Source organism: Hemicordylus capensis, chromosome 8, assembly GCF_027244095.1.
Source record: "Hemicordylus capensis ecotype Gifberg chromosome 8, rHemCap1.1.pri, whole genome shotgun sequence".
NCBI lineage: Eukaryota > Metazoa > Chordata > Lepidosauria > Squamata > Cordylidae > Hemicordylus > Hemicordylus capensis.
In genome coordinates this window covers 1488712-1506243 of record NC_069664.1, presented here as the reverse complement: position 1 = coordinate 1506243, position 17532 = coordinate 1488712, and the positions used below count along the sequence as shown (strand labels likewise).

Here is a 17532-nt window from a genome sequence, read left to right as displayed (position 1 = left end):
ATTATTAGGTTCAAATACAGGTTATTTTAAAAGCTAAAAACTGAAAATTTTAAAAAGCTAAAGAAACTACCAGATATAACAAAAAAAAAATGGAGCATTAAAAAGTCTCTTTAAAAAGATGTGTTTTAATTGTTTTTTTAAAACGCTGAGGGAGGGAGCATGGCTCTTCAGGGAGGGCATTCCAAAACCGAGGGGCCACAGTCAAAAAGGCCCTGTCTCTATTCTCCGCCAACTGGATCCTTGTTAGTGGCAGGGCCATGAGCAGGGCCTGAGACAATGAGGTTCATCCCAGGGGTTGAATGGAGGCTCATCCCAGGGGTTTCATGTAAATGTCATGGAGAACAGAATAGATCCCTGTGGCACCCCATAGGCCAAAGGCCAAGGGGTGGAGCAGGCATCCCCCTGAACCACCTTCTGAGTACGACCCTCCAGGTAGGAGTGGAGCCACCATATAGCCGTTGCCCCCAAGTCCCAACCCAGAGAGACATCCCAGAAGGATACCACAGTTGATGGTATCGAAAGCAGCTGCGAGGTCCAGGAGGATCAACAGAGTCACACTCCCTCTGTCTAACTCCCGGCGTAGGTCACCCACCAGGGCGATGAAGGCAGTTTCCGTCCCGTCTCCAGGTCAGAAGCCAGACTGGAAAGGGTCTAAGTAATCAGATCCATCCAGGACTGCCTGGAGCTGAGACGCCACAACGCTCTCCAGCACTGTGCCCAAGAAGGGGAGGTTTGAAACTGGTCAGAAGTAATTTAAGTCATCTGGGTCCAATGGGGGCTTTTTAAGGAGGGGCCTAATGACTGCCTCCTTCAGGCAAGGGGGGACCAGGGGGGTCAGGTTCCCTGCTGGCTGAAAATTGGGGGGGGCATGGGGGGAGCTCCTTAGCCTGCTTTGCTCCCCCCCAAGTCGTGCTGTGTCCTGGAATGCCCTCAAATTGGCTGAAAATCGCTGGGTTTCCCCCCTTTTTCCTTAAACAGAACCATTTTGTGGCTCCGACAAACAAAATGGCGGCTGGAAATGACCTCTGCGGTCATTTCCAGCCACCCCCGATCTTCAGATACGCCAGGTCAATGTGTGTTCTCCTCTTTTTGCCCGCATAAGGTGAGTTTAGGTGTTTTTTTACCCAACTGGGGATACGCGAATCCGCAGATACCAAATTCGCGGATAACGAGGTTCTCCTGTACTAGGGACAAAACTCTACATCCGTACATTACCTCTAACAGAGAGAGAGAAACCGGGGCTGGCTCTAGCGGTCAGGAGGAGCCCTTGGCAAGGCGTCCTCCTAAGGCGAGGCTCCCAGCCAGGGGTTGCTGCCGGTCGTTGTTGGACTACCACCCCCATCATCCCCAGCCTCTGGCCATGGCAGCTGGGGGGGGATGGGCGAGAGAGAGGAGGCGGCAGCAGCAGAGTGGCTCTTGGGCCAGGAGAGCCAGGCGAGGGCCACAGGAGTGCTTTTGGGGAGGGGCAGCAGGACCTTTGGAGGGCCCTCAGCGGCCACCCATCGGTGCTGTTCCTGCTGCCAGCCTGGAGAGAAGCCTAGATGGAATATTGGACAATGAAAGGTAGGCCAGGTCAGTCTATGGAAAGAAATACATTAGGAATAAGATGAGGGGTGACCACATCTGGAATTCTGCCTTCCGTTCTTGTCACGTCACTCCATCTCAAAACAGACATCTTGGAGCTGGCAAAGGAGCATCACTGACCAGGCAGCAGGCTCAGAGCAGCCCACTGGGCAACAGGGCATATTCCCGGCGCGCCCCACCCGCAGGGAGCCCCTGTGCCCTGCCGCACTCGGCAGCAGTGAATACTCCCACCCTTCAGCACCCATTTTGCTCAAAACCCAGCATGGCGCCGCCCTCCCCACATACATTCCTCTGCCCTCTCCATGCCCCCAGTCCTCCGGCCCTGAGAGGCAGCTGTCTTCTACCAAGTCAGGGCTTGGGTCCCTCTAGCTCAGTATTGCCTACACTGGCTGGCAGCCACGCTCAGACGCTCCAGACAGGAGTCTCTCCCAGTCCAGCCTGGAGATGGGAGCCAAGACGGAGCCGGGGACCTTCGGCCTGGTGCAAGCCTGCCGAGGCTCTTCTACCGAGCTGCGGCCCCCTCCCCTCGGGGGAGGACCTGGCAGTGTTGACCCAGGTAGTCTCCCACCCCAGTGCAAACCAAGGCAGGCCCTTCTTAGCCAAGGAAACGGTTCCCGCTCGCTGCCACAAGACCAGCTCCCCTCCCCATCACTGTAGCCTGAAATCAACGAATCCCAAGTCAGGCGCCACAAGTGAAGGTGCAGCTACACACGTGGACTTGAGCAGAAAGTGAGCAGTTATACCGTTGCCCCAGAGAGAACTTTCCCCTTCTAACGTTTGTTCCGTGGTCTTTAATGCATGTGTCATGTGCCTCTGCTACATGACAGCACCGTCGAATGGCTCCTAGTTCGCTCAGAGTCTTCCTGGGTTGGGGTGTGGCTGCTCGCGGCAGAGACTGGTTGCAGGGGAGTCCCAGGTCTTGGGCCAACGTGAGGCCAACAGTGGCTCAGCCCAGCAAGCCTGCTGAGAGTGGGGGGGCGGCAAAGGAGGCAGCACGGGTTGCTTCTCTCTCTCTTGCCCTGCCTGAGAGCTGCGCTGCCTGCAGACTGGCCATTCTTCAGGTAGAGCTCTGCAGCTCTACCTGATGAATGGCCAGCCTGCAGGCAGGGCAAGAGAGAGAGAGGACCAAGCCAAGCTGCTGCCGGGAAGCAGAGGCAGCTGTGCCTCCTTTGCCACACACACACACACCCCGTTCCTTAGGATGAGGCACACAATGCAGCGAAATGCATTGTGGGGGCCACCAGCCCCCTTGAAAGACCAAGCCCCTTGCAAGCTTTGGAAATGTTGGGTGGGGCTGGGAGGAGGGCAGGTGGTGGCCAGCAGCCGCATCTCCTGTCCTGGTGCTTCCTGCACGCTTTGCAAGGATGAGTGTGAGGAGAGGCAAAGCTCCTGGAAGAGCTTGTCTGGGTCAGATCCGTCCCAGGGAGCGGCTCAGATGCTGCCCAGGGGGGGGGCACCCCAACCATCTGCCTCCTGCTCTACCTTGCCTTATGAAACAGCGGCCACTGGCTGATTGGCAGATTCATGAAATATCTCTCTCTCAACGGCTACTAGCCATGACAGGCTGATAGAACCTCCATAGTGAGAGGCAGTGCGCCTTAGAGTACTGGAGCAACAAGTGGGGGCTGATGTCCTGCTTGTGGGCTTCCTTTGAATAAGCAGAACACTTCTCTTTGGTCTCTCTTCTGGAGTGTTTTGGTGGGGTTTTTTAGGATTAAATCTCTGGAGCTGGCAGTTGAAGAGCACAGATTTCCATTGGGTGACATTGTTGGCACAATGCATGTGAATGAAGGAGGATTAGAAGGGGGAGAAAAAGCTGATGCATCTGTCAAATCTCTGGAGCTTCTCTGCTCTGCCTGTTGACAAACTGAACGAGTGCCGAGACCCTGAGGGAGGAAGGCAGCACACCTTTCCCTCTGCCAGTTCTGCTCAGCCTGTTTCCTGGAGTGCTCTTCTCCAGGAGGCGGCTCAGGAGGACGGAAGCGGCTGGTGCAGGGCGGCCCTGCTGAGCGGAATGCAAGCATCTGGAGGCCTTCTCCTTCTGACAAATTAAGAGCACCGGTCCCAGGACAGATCCCCGGGGGGAGAAGAGGCAGCATCTTTTTGGACAGAAAAGTAGGAACACCTGCTGCTACAAGTGATAAGGAAGCACTTATCACTTGGAACTTATCATGTTCCAAGATTCCCAGCAAAGAGATTGTCATTACAAAGAACATTGGGATAAGGGGACAGGTTCATGTGTGGATCGGTAACTGGTTGAGGGACAGGAAACAGAAGGTAGGAATGAATGGAGAGTTTCACAATGGAGGGAAGTAAGAAGTGGGGTCCTCCAAGGATCTGTACTGGGACGGGTGCTCTTTCACTTGTTCATAAATGATCTAGAAGTTGGGGTAAGCAGCAAAATGGCTCCTTAAAGATAACAACACCTACCTCTGCCACCAAACTGGCTGAACACAAGAGCTTCCACATCCCTAATATGTAACCTAGAGCAAGAGTTCTCGGACTTTGGTCCCCAGGTTTTGATGGACTTGGCCTTGTGGAACATAGGAAGCTGCCATATACTGAGTCAGACCATTGGTCCATCTAGGAGAGCTGGTCTTGTGGTAGCAAGCATGACTTGTCCCCTTAGCTAAGCAGGGTCCACACTGGTTGTACATGAATGGGAGACTAGAAGTGTGAGCACAGTCAGATATTCCCCTCAGGGGATGGAGCCGATCTGGGAAGAGCAGAAGGTTTCAAGTTCCCTCCCTGGCTTCTCCAAGAGAGGGCTGAGAGAGATTCCTGCCTGCAGCCTTGGAGAAGCTGCTGCCAGTCTGTGAAGACAATACGGAGCTAGATAGACCAGTGGTCTGACTCAGTATATGGCAGCTTCCTATGTTCCTAGCTCAGTATTGTCTACCCAGACTGGCAGCAGCTTCTCCAAGGTTGCAGGCAGGAGTCTCTCTGAACACTGTCTTGCAGATGATGCCAGGGAGGGAACTGGGAACCTTTTGCATGCAAGCATGTGGCTGGAGATGATGGGAATTCAACAACTTCTGAGGGCCTAGAGTGTAGCCCTTCATTCCCCTGCTAGGGTAACATTAACTTCTCTCCCTCCCCGACTTGCATCCAGCCTTGGTGTGATGGGCAGACTCCTGCCTGGAGGGATTTGCAGTCCCTTCCCATTGCTTCATCTCAGTCCTGCTCGATGGCAGTCAGAAAACAAAAAACCCCTTTGCTCTCCAGAACTCCTCAGTGTTGCTATCAGGCAAACCAACATGTTTGTTCTGCTGGGCTCTGCCATAAATACATGAGTTGATAGAGGAGGGTGGAAATGTCCCTCTTAAAGAGTTTCCCTTCACTTGCTTGCCTTCCGGAGGCCCTGTCAGTAAATTAGATTTTCTGTTCCCAGCGGCAGCTCTGTTCTGGACATACAGCTCACGAGTCCAAAGGAAGGCAGGGTTTTTTTTATGTAAAGAGGCCACAAATCACTCTTTATGGGGAAATTGAATTGGAAATATAATCATTCAGAAATGACAAGTCTTCATTAAAGGCCGGGAGGGAGAAAGGAAACAAGCCCATGACACTGAACGGCAGGAGCTTAAGTTCAGACGAGGAAAGTGCTTGTTCACACAGCACATCGTTTCTGGAATTCCCTGTGAAGGGATAGCAGCTGACTTGAGACCTTTAAGAGTGGAGTAAAGGAATGTCTGTCGGTTGCCTTTAGGACTGAGCCACCGGCTGTAGCCTGAGTTCTCTGGGCCCCCTGGCACAGCAGGCAAGTTCAAAAGCCCTGGTGGGAGAGGCAGGGGAAATGTTGCCATGGGCTGAACTATTTCCAGTCATGCAGTTGTGAGTCCAGAAGTGCAGAAGATGCTCCCCACGATCGTCCCCATGGCAGTGCCCACCCCAACAGCCAGAGGAACCAAGAAATACCGGAGCTCCATCCCTCTCTGTATCCCCCTCCACTACACCCCTGATTATTTATACTCTTTTATGTCTGGCAGTCTGTGGTGGGCTGAAGGGTCTAAGAAGCTAATGGAGCATCATATCTGTGTTGATCTTCTTCCTTGCGGTTTTTTTTCTTCAAAAGATCTCCTCCATGCATTGTTGTTATGTTAGAAACCATTCTTCCTCTCTTTCTAGGTCCCAGGAGAAGTCATCAATACACTGTGTGGATACAGGACTCTAAACAAAGAGGTAATCAGCTTCACCAGTACACTTGGAGATTAGGCTGCAGACACAGGTGGGGGGGGAGGCATACCTGGCAAGGGAGAAGCAGTGGGCAAGGTGCTTGATGTGAACAACTTCTGTGCGCACACACCATTGGGATGAAGAGGAGTGGCAGACGGGCACCGTTGTGGGATGTGCGCAGGAGAACTTCCAGCAGGTGGTGTCCTCTCGGATCTGGAGGGAGCTGCTTGTGCCCAAAGAAAACCGTCTGCCTTGCGCAGTGGTGGGGTTGCTGTCTTTAGAGGCTGCCCAGCAGAGCCTGGCTGGGATGCTGTCAGTAGCCGATTCCTGCACAGGACGTGGGGCGGGACTAGAAGGGCTGCAAGAGTCTCTTCCAACTCTAACGGGCTACGAATTGAGATGTGCACGGACCAAGGTTCGTGTCTTGGTTCAGTGCCATGGGGAGGGGAGAGGCGAGTGGGGTCTTTAAAAAAAGGAGAGAGCAGGTCCTGCTGCGAAGGTGCTGCCCCTAAGAACCCACATGCAGCGCCAGCATGCACATGGCATCCGCGCATGCACGGGCAGCATACTTGATCACTAAAGCGACAGTCAGTAACAAGCAGGATAAAAAGAGCATAACATTTCATTTTCAAATCTTAAGAGTATTAATATTTCTGGGGAAATGCAAAAGTGTTTGCTTGGTGTTAGAAAGACATTAGGAAAGGCACCAGCTGAGCCTCCCTGGAGAGAGTTCCACGGATGGGTGCCTCCACTGAGAAGTCCCTCTCCGTCCTCGTCACCGCTGGAGGAGAACCTCTGAAGATGATCCCAGTATGAGGGCAGTTAAGGCAGCAGGAGGGGGCTTCTTGCAGGTGTCCAGGTCCAAAGCTGGCCAGAGCCAGCAGAGGCAAGAAGGAGAGAATTAATTCTGTGTATTTCCCAGGGTCAGGCTAAGTATGAGAGGTGTGTGGGTGCATCTCCTCCGGGCTTGTTTTTCTTTTGCTGGAATGGGGTGGCACAGGGGAGAGGATTAAGATCCCCCCTCCCCTAGCTATTTGTAGCAAAAGGACAAGATCCTGGGAGATTGACTGAGAGTGGTTGAGGGATGCCCTGTCTTACACTGAGTTTGGCCCTTAATATGAGGTTGAAAACTGGAGGTGAAAGAAAAAGAGAACGAAAGAAAATGGGCCAATGCTGTAAGTGCGAATGAAATTCTCCTTGGCAGCTATTATGGTGGCAGAACCTGTGTTGTGTGTTTCACCCACACTGTTCATTCTGGAGATAATTAAATTAAAAAGCTCCTGGGCAGATTAAGAACTGGAATGCTCAGCCGCCACCCCCTCCTCCCCCTCCTCCCCCCCTCCTCCTCCTCCTCAAGTCTCGAAGAGTCACATTTAATCTCTCAAATACAAGCAGCAGTATCTCCTTGTTCATGGAAATGAGCACGATGCATCCCACCCAGCATGAATGGCATTGAGGGGGTGCTGCTGAGAAGCCGGCTAACCCCCGCGCTTAGTTGTCGTTCTCCTGGGTTCTGCTTACAATAAACACTGCAGTGAAAGGGGCCATGCTGACTTTCTCGTGAAACCGCAGGAGATGTGGAGAAGTTGTTAATTACAGTACTGTTATTTCATTTGGATTTCTAACTTGCCTCGCCATATAGCCCTTATGTGTGGCTTTTTTAAAGGGCGAGGGAGGTCTTGGCTCTTAATGACAATTAATTATGATTTATTAAAAATACTAATATACCCCTTTTCAACAACACAAAAAAGTCCCCAAACCGGTTTACATTGTGAAATAAAATAGAAGAGGGCTCCCTGTCCCAGAAAGGCTCACATGCTAAAGAACACACACACACGAGAGGCACCCGAAACAGCCATGGGAAGGATGCTACGCTGGGCTCAGTAGGGGCAGATGCTGTCCCCCTGACAAATAAAAGATTCCTCTTATCCAGTTATCAGGAGTAGCTGAATGGAGCTTCCACATTCGTAGCAATGTACCTCTACAGGTGAAACTCGGAAAATTAGAATATCGTGCAAAAGTCCATTAATTTCAGTAATGCAAATTAAAAGGTGAAACTGATATATGAGACAGACGCATTACATGCAAAGCGAGAGAAGTCAAGCCTTCATTTGTTATAATTGTGATGATCATGGCGTACAGCTCATGAAAACCCCAAATCCACAATCCCAGAAAATTAGAATATTACATGGAACCAAGAAGACAAGGATTGAAGAATAGAACAATATCGGCCCTCTGAAAAGTATAAGCATGCATATGTATTCAGTACTTGGTTTGGGCCCCTTTTGCAGCAATTACTGCCTCAATGCGGCGTGGCATGGATGCTATCAGCCTGTGGCACTGATGAGGTGTTATGGAAGACCAGGATGCTTCATTAGCGGCCTTCAGCAATTCTGCATTGTTTGGTCTCATGTCTCTCATCCTTCTCTTGGCAATGCCCCATAGATTCTCTATGGGGTCAGGTCAGGCGGGTTTGCTGGCCAGTCAAGCACAGCACGCTGTATACTTTTCAGAGGTCCGATATTGTTCTATTCTACAATCCTTGTCTTCTTGGTTCCATGTAATATTCTAATTTTCTGGGATTGTGGATTTGGGTTTTTCATGAGCTGTACGCCATGATCATCACAATTATAACAAATGAAGGCTTGACTTATCTCGCTTTGCATGTAATGCGTCTGTCTCATATATCAGTTTCACCTTTTAATTTGCATTACTGAAATTAACAGACTTTTGCACGATATTCTAATTTTCCGAGTTTCACCTGTAAGTGCATTCTGGTTGGAAATCATGGGTGGTGATCCCAAATTCTTCCCTCCCATCTCATTGGGTTGAACCCCCTGAACTCAAATTTCCCATTAATCTCTTTTCCACATTCCCCCTCTATCTCAGACTAAGCAGATGGAGACCAGGGAAAAGTCCTTCTCAGACACAGCACAAGCTTTGATGTCTCTCTATTGCCAGGCGAAGACCTCTTTATATGTGATTATAGCTGGTTTTCATAGTGTCAAGGCCTTGCTAGATTTCATTGTTTGGCTGCTGGTTCTGTGTTACTATTGATATGCTTGTACTTTTTAAACTATACAGTGCCCTGAGTGTCCTGTTTCTAAAATGGCAGCTTGTGCATTTGTTTATTTATTTATTTTATTACGTCCAATGGCTCTGGGTGGTGAACAACAAGTAAGAAACATACACCATTTAAAACTGCTTAAAACAATATAAAAACAATTCAAAACCACTTAAAACCAATTCAAAATATTTAAGAACAATTTGAAAACCTTGGAAGTCCAGGCCAAACAAGTAAGTCTTGAGTGCTCTCTTGAAGGCCAGCAACAAGCCCAAACCACCGAGGTCAGCCGGGAGTGCATCCCACAGGCCAGGATCAGCTACAGAGAAGGCCCGGTTCCAAGTGGCCACCAGATGAAATGGTGGTGTCTGGAGACAGACCTCTCCAGATGACCTCAGCGTGCAATTTATACAATAAGGAGATTAATCAATATAGAGGGTGCTTGGGAGGAAGGGTCCAACTTGGGGTGATTCTACCTTCATTGTGTGCCTCTTCTGCTTCTAGAGACTGGAGCTGGTGGATGTCATCCACGTGCGTGGCTGCATCCATGCAGTTGGCTTGTGGCTGAAGGACAATTTCGAAGCCACCTTTGGAATCGTTTGCTCTCTGCTGCTCCCCCAGGTATGTAAGCAGTTTTGTCCTCTGAAGGCTCTTGGTGGTGTTTACTCCTGACCGTGGTAAAGATGCGGCTTCTTTCCTGTACGGCAAACCAAACTTGCTAATTGAAGTAGTGAGTGACTCCAGGACATTCCAAACATATCAAAAGGGTAGGCATGCACCAATCAAAATGTGGACAAGAAGCAAGCTGAATCCATGGGATGTCTGGTGGCGTTTCCCCAAAGACTGGTTTTAATGCCGACGATCTCTCAAAGCCTGGTCCAATGAGTCTGATCATTTTGGTCACTTGCCAGCCCAGGCTGCTTCCATACCCGCCCTTTTCTGTGGAACTGCTGCCCTCCCGTCACTCACTTTTTACAGAGGATGCAGCCAATGTTGATGGTGGATCATGGCTTTTGCAAAGGTCCTTTGCAGACTGGATTGGTGGCGGATTTTTGCAGTCAAGCACTCTCGCGGCCCCGGCCTGTCCCACAATGTGGACAAAATAAGCGTGATTGGGACATGTCAGGTCACTTGTCCCTCTAACCCAAAACTTCCTGTTGCAGCTACAACTTGTTTTATTGTGAGTGCAGCTGGGAGGTTAGTGATGAACAGCTGGTTAATTGTCCTGAATTCTCTGATTTGCTCCTTAATGACTCATTCTCTTTTAACCTTTTCATTTTTATATAGTGAAATCTCACTATCTCTATAAACAAAATGAACATTAAAAATTGGAGGAAATCAATAACCAGTGAAGAAATCCCCTTCTTTGGTCCAAAATAAGTTACTCTTGTTTATATGAGTTAATGGGGAGGGAATGAGCTTTATGCAAAGGATTCTGCCTTGAAGCAGCGGATTGGACTCCCTTCTCCTCACCTCCATCATTCCTGCATGGGTGGGAGGTTCAGAGGTGCACCTGAATACCCAGGAGCAAGAGAAGCCCAGAGGGCTTGCCAAGTCCTGTCACAAAATAAATCAATCAATAAGAGCCATCAGACACAAGATAATTTTTATGTTTCCGCCTTCTGGCTCTGTGAATGCCAGTTAATAATTCCCAAGTAGTAATATGTGTCTGTAAGATAAATTGGTAACAGAAAAATGGTGGGAATTAAAATTTCAGATAGAACTGGGACAGGATCAGGGGAGGATGTATTTCTGGAGCCATGAGAAAGTTTCTCCTGGCCACTTTGGGCTGATCAAAGTGGCCTGTCCGCCTTCTGCATGAGAAAATGAATGTATATTTTCCCAGATCCAAGGTACGAGACTGCGAAATGCTAATATTTCTTTTACAGGCACCTTCATGTTACTTAGCTCAACCAGTCATCACACTGAGGCATCCATTGTAAAATTATCTAATCACATACCAAAGAATTTCTGTCGGTTCAACAGCCACTTACGAGTGGTTCTTTGGCACAGCTATTAGTAATTGACATGTTGTACTTAATTCCATTCCAGCCATGGCATCATTCATGTTTCCAAACTATTTCACCTCTCATAAGTGGCTCCATCCCCTCACCTCTGGGAAAGCAAGCCAAGCCAAGCCCAGATAAGTGTCGAAAAGCCTTTGAACCTATTTGCTGGTCCTACCAGCTGCTTCCTGATCTTGAATTCACAAGAACTTAGCATTTCAGGGTGTTTGGGAGACCTTAGTGTTCTGGAAAATAATTTAATTTCCCTGACTCTCCTGTATACTTGATGCTTGGGGTCTGTGCATTATCCAGTTTCTGCCACGTTCCATTCCAGAAGCAGGATGGCCTCACAAACCATTTGGAGAATGGTGCTGAATATTCAGCAATCTCTGAATGGATGAAAGATCTGCTTTTCAACTGTATTGTTGTTTTCTTAGTTGTAATTGAAAGGATTGGCAGAAATAAAATGGTAGCCACAATTATTAATTACAATACTACTTAGCATGCACGTATAACTTTTTGAGTATGCAGCGGCTTCTTGTAATTCTTACAGCAACCCTGGAAGGTGTAAGTAAAGATTCTCCCCATTTTGCAGCTGAGTGGCTTTTGCTTTAGGCCGCCTTGGGAGCTCATGGTGGGAGAGGTGAGTTTGGAACCAGGGAAGATTGAGAGGTGAGATTGGAACCAGGGAAGAGCGCTCTTGCCACTCAGGGCTGGAATCAGCCCACTTGGACACTGGCCAAGCTCCCACCGCCATCAGAGGGGAGGGGGGCGGAAAGCAGGTCTTGTGGTCGCCAGCATGAATGGTCCCCTTTGCTAAGCAGGGTCTGCCCTGGTTGCATTTGAATGGGAGACTGTTGTCAGATTTGGCTTTTTAAAAGCCAAATTTTGGGTTATGGCCCATTTGACTCACGGGTATACTCCTTAGGTTCTGGCCACCGGGAGCACTGGAAGATGTTCCCCTCAGGGGATGGAGCTGCTCTGGGAAGAGCACAATGTTCCAAGTTCCCTTTCTGGCAGCATCTCCAAGATTGGGCTGAGAGGGATTCCTGCCTGCAAACTTGAAGAAGCTGCTGCCAGTCTGTGCAGAAACAATACTGAGCTAGATGGGCCAAGGGTCTGACTCAGCAGAAGGCAGATTCCTGTATTCTTATGCTCCTTTGACCAGCCCCAGGAGTCCTGGTGAAAAAAAGGATGCCGGCTGCCAGCACAGCCCCGGAGAAGCACTGTCCCCGCCAAGGCAAGCATCCCCCAAACCCTTGTGGCAGCTGATGAGGGTGACGGCAATTCTGAGCACTCTTCAGCAGCCATGCAGGTGGCTGCCCTCAGCCTTTGCCTGGCATGCAGTGCCCCACTCCTTGCTGGGTTGATGCAATGGTGAGGATACTGCATGATGGTGGGGACAAGATGGCAGCCACCCATGGAATGGCCCATGAGCCCTCAGGGCCTCTGCTGTGGCGACTCCCACAAGGGCTTGGGTTAGACTTACCTGGGCAGCAGTCAAGGCGGTGGGTCCAAGCGCTCTTTGGCTGCCGCTGCCACCACCATCCTGTGTTGCTGCTTGTGCAGTGCAGCTGCAGTTGTGTCCAGCGACCTCATGGTGGGGCAGGAACACCGCATTAGAGAGCGGGGAAGCTGGTGGCGGCCACTCAGGGGGCTCACGGAGGCCTTCACAAACCTGGAGCCACTACACGTAGCAGCAGTTATTAACCGGTCAGTTAAATCTGGGGGCAGGCCAGATGTTGAGGATGTTGCTGCCATTTTGACTAAAATGTCCATTAAAAGACAGATAGGTTCATTTTTGTAGAAAACCAGTACGGAGCACATACCTGCTCAGTACTAAATCTGAGGCTGCAATCCTGAGTGTGCTTGAGAGAGAGAGAGAGAGAGAGAGAGAGAGAGAGCGCTAGCTCCAGTCAACACAGTGAGGCTTCCTTCTGAGCAGGCATGCCTAGGATTGTGCTGCAGAGTGTGGTCACTTTTTATCGAACATAGTGTATAAAAAGACACTTTCCAAATTCCATCAGTGACTGAGACCAATCCAGCATTCTTCCAGTTGCTGGCATTTCCTAGCACGGATAATTGAATTTGCTTTTAATTCACAGGTGTTATGGCCAAGTCTCTGTAACAAAATACAATTATTAATTGTTGTTAGGGTTTGCATTAACTGAATGGCCGGCGTGTAAATACAGTTCATTGAAGATGCCTTTCTACTTTTTGCTTTGCAATAATTGTGACAAACCATTGACTGCAAAGCAGGAGACTCTGATATCTCCCAAGTATAATCTTAGCGAGGCAGGCAAGGCTGGGCTGAATAAATGGGACCCCTTGAAGAGGATTTGATGAACTGCCAGTGTCTGCAGGCTGGCTTCTTCAAGGGGCTTTGTTCATTTCTTCCAGCAGACAATAACTTGCAGCCATAAAGCATTTTCCCCATTTACTTCAATGCTCCCACTTTTAATTATGTCCTTGTATTCTTCTAATTAGAAATCTCTTTGACTTCCAGCAAAGTTTTCAGCGGAAATAAGTTCCAGCGGGCTATTGGAGCTGCCATGAACGATCCATCCAACCTTTCCTCCTTCTGGAGGTCTTGCAATGGGTGGCTCTATCAACGGTTGCCTGATCCCTTGTCCAAAGCCCATAAACATGCCTTCATCGAGGTGCCAAGATGGCATGACTAATGTGGAGCTTTGGCCTCCACAGTGGAGGGTGGGTGGGAAGCAATGTGGACAGCCAGCTTCCAGGTTGTTGTCGGGTGGAGAAAGAGGCGGTTGGACTGGAGCAGCAGCATGGCTCAGGTTCACCCTCCTTGTTTCTTGTGTGGAATTGAGATGGCAGCTGGGATGAGAGAGTGCTTCCGCACTCGCTCTTTAGCCTGGAATTCCCACACCTCTTTCCTTTTACTTTTTATGGAGAATCCAGGAGACAAAATTGCCCGCCTGCTGCATTCCACTCTCTTCTGCATTGTTGTAGTTTCTCAGACAACAGGGCCTGGGGGGTCTGGCGGGGGCCTTCTTGCTTAAAACAAAAGGAGTTCCCAACCTTGCATCCCCAGGCATTGTTGGACTACAGCTCCTATCACCCCCAAGTTCCAGCCAGACTGGGTCCTGAAACGGTTGTGATGGGATACTCTCTTCTCTGCTTGTGCTCCCCTCGCCACCCCATAGACTGAATAGCAAAGACTGGTTTGGTGCTTTGATGCCTTCCAGCATCAAGAAAAAGAGCAGCGGAACCAGAATGTGAAAGGCCCACACACAAACCCAGGCGCCTCAAGCTGGTGCTGAATGAGATTTCTTCCTGAAGAGATGTAGAAAGCCCAGCATGTTTCCATAAAACTCTTCCTCAGGGGGCAAGCAATTTTGCCCTCCTTTCTTGATAGCCTTTCTCTAGAAGATTTGGTTCAAAGGCATTGAGGAGTAGCAAGAAAAGCTGCTTTCCCCCAGTGTTTCTTTTAAAAAGAAAAAGAACCCTGGGGAGTATTTTTATCAGAACCTGTTTGGCTTTTTACACCTCTTCAGGGACATATCTTTTTATCTGGGAGTAGCTGGGAGGCTCGCTTCTCTCTTGGACTGGAGACAGACAATAATTTTGAAGAGAACGGAAAATGCTTTGAGGGAGGCGTTGCTCCTTGTTGCTACCAGGAGTACTACTTTTGTTCTGCATCACCAAAAGCAGTAGCGGGTGTGGCCGTTTTTTGAAATGATGCAAAAGCCTACTAAACCTGTTTAGCAGAAGCAAAAGTGGGAAGCGTGCACACCTCAAGCGATGATCCTTCAGGTGTCTGTACAAACGATTGCCTCTTTCCAGTGGGCATTATTGGGGGAGTCCTGGGCCAGCAGCCCCCCACTCACGCCACCACCAGTAAGATGGCATTGCCCCCCTGCCCACAACATCTGTAGGGATGAGAGCTGGTCTTGTGGTGGCAAGCATGAATTGTCCCATTTGCTAAGCAGGGTTCACCCTGGTTTGCATTTGAATAGGAGACTACATGTCATGTGTGAGCACTGTAAGATATTCCCCTTTGGGGATGGGGCTGCTCTGGCAAGAGCTGGTCCTGCCTGCTGGCATGCAGAAGGTCCCAGATTCCCTCTGTGGCATCTCCAAGATAGGGCTGAGAGAGATTCCTGCCTGCAACCTTGGAGAAGCCGCTGCCAGTCTGGGTAGACAATCCTGAACTAGATAGACCAAGGGTCTGACTCAGTAGAAGGCAGCTTCCTGTGTTCCTAGGACATATATAGTACCTGACAGTTGTTGAGGACCTTCCACCAGCCTTCAGCAGAAGCTCTCATCTTTTCTTTGCTGTGGTTCTGGTTTGTGATGGGAGCACAGCTGTGCTGTACTTTTCCCCATCGGTCTGTTAGTCTGCAGTGCTTAACATGCCCAGATAACCAAAATGTTTCCATTTATGCTTCTGAACAGTCCCCATCCTTGACGGCAGGAGGAGCCATCCTGGAGAGCTTCTATACCTGAGCAGCTGGTCCTCTGAGGTCTCTTGCCTCCGGGCACTTGCACGGTGCCTCAACCAATGAGCAAAAACATCTGTTGTTTCCCCCAAGTCTCTTAATTGTTAGCTGGTAATTTGCAAAGTACAGTTTAGTCAGATTCTTGTTCCTCTAGAATGTTTCTGTGTTTGAAATAATTAGGGCAGACAGCTGCTGAAACCATGTTCCCACCCCCACCCCACCCCACCCCACCCCACCCCAACCTACCCCAACCTTGCTGCAGCTCCCAGTTGCTGTGGGGGCTGCAGAGATGCGGATGGCCAATCTGGCCCCAGCCTCTGCCCAGAGGGCCAGGTGTGGCCTGGAGTTTGGCAGCCCCCCTGCTCCCTCTGAAGGAGAGTATGCATCTAGTCACCATTTCCAGCTGCTCTTTAGGACTGGAGGCAAATGGAAGTTTTTACAGAGAGTTGAAAACAAGATAATATTGTTTCTCATGGCATATACCCTCATTCTCGTAGCGGCTCGTCCTAACAAACCGGGGTGGGGGGCAAGGGAGGCAGAACTGCCCCCGCTTCCTGGTAGCTCAAGTTTCTCCTCTCTCTCCCACGCAGCCTGCAGGCTGGTCATTCGTCAGGTAGATTGTGCAGCTCTACCTGATAAATGGCCAGCCTGCAGGCAGCACAGATCTCAGAGAGGGTGCGGGAGAGAGGAGCAGCCCGAGAAGACTCATTTGGCACTCCCTTGGCCCATGAAGACCAGTTGCTCCTGCCTCCTTCCAACAGGATCTCTGGCCAAAGAGATTCTGCAGGTGTTTTCATTTGTTCAAAAACTTTCAACACCTGTTTGTAGTGGGACAAAATAAATGAGAATGTAAACCTGCTGACTTAGCACAGAGAGAGAATACATGGGGGTTGGCTCTGTGTGTATGTATGTATGCATGCGGGGGGGGGGAGTTTCACATACTTTGAGATGGCGCCCCTCTCCAACCTCAACAACCCCACAAACTCCCAACTTATTAAAACAATTTTCTAATCTCTAAAGAAAATGTTGAAAAGGTTGCTAAGTGACTGTGAGGAAATCAACTAGCTTATCATGCACAAGAATGGGTTTTTAAAAAAGGAAATGCATGCTTTTAAGGACCTCATTAATCTTAAAACTGCTGCCCATTTGGTAAACATTTTCACAGAGAGTTTAAAAAAAAATCTTCTTGTTTTGCCAAGATACACAAACCTGAACTCCCTCTTTGAAATGTGAACTTGTCTGCATTAGAATCAGAGACAATAATAATAGCTTATGCTGCATTAGCCAGGATCTGTATGGCTTTAGAGAAAAGTATATTCCGGGCACTTTATAAAATGATTAGAAAAACAAACTCCAGCCTTTTCTAGCTTTAAATACCAGCATGAAGTCCTCTGCCTGTTTGCTAAAGAATTGTCCGGGCCACATTGTTCTTTTTTACTTGGAGTATCTGCTGTCCAATTTTAAACCTGAGATAACTGTTAATGTGGCCAAATTTTGTTTTACTGTATGTAAGCTTCGTAAAGCCTGCATTACTTAATCAAATATTTTGATTAACTGGTCTATGACCATAATAAACTTTATCTATCTGTCTATCTATCCTCTGCCTGTTGGGGAAGAAGAATCTGGACTCAGAGCCCTGGGGGCTTCTTGAATCATAAAAGTGCCAGCTCCACCCACCTAGTTCTGCTCAGTGGCCCTTTCCTGTCCTTGGGAAGCAGAAGAGGAGGAGGAGAGGAGGAGGAGGGATAGGCAATTGATTAGCCCTTCTACTTTTCGTTGCTTGTAAGAAATGATCTTTTTGTGCAACAGAAAATGTTCCTTCATACTGAGAAGTAATAAAAGCGAAACTCACGCTAGGACTCTTTTGCTCCTAGAAACGTGATGTCCTCAGTGGCTGGGTTATTGTATTCATCTGTATCTCTGACAACTCATTTTGCTTTTATTAAGTAAAGTGTGGGAGGGTGGGGGAGGGAGGGTCAAGGAGGGTCGTAGATGTGATATTCTTCCGAATGTGGAGTTCAAAGCTGCTGGACCCAGGATTCCCAGATTCAAAAGCTCTGTGTGTCAGAATTCAAATTGCAGACACTCTCCTGGTGGGCAGTTAGTTGTGCATATTGCTAGCATTTAAACCATGTCACTCCTATTCCATCTGTTGAAGGGTCCCTACTACTATTTGCCAGGGACAGCCCTATTCTCTGATACCTGTCCCTGGAAAATCTCTCTCCCTGTTTCTGTGGGGGGG

General features: G+C 49.1%; 1 protein-coding gene across 1 annotated transcript in view; it reads left to right on the top strand.

The window, feature by feature from the left end:
* LOC128333521 (tetraspanin-15-like) overlaps positions 1-17532 on the top strand; it is a 114944-nt gene that overhangs the window by 85292 nt on the left and 12120 nt on the right. Inside the window, exons 6-7 of the mRNA XM_053269019.1 lie at positions 5710-5763; positions 9326-9442. Of these exons, the coding sequence (XP_053124994.1) occupies positions 5710-5763; positions 9326-9442 (171 nt within the window). The remainder of the gene's footprint in view (positions 1-5709; positions 5764-9325; positions 9443-17532) is intronic.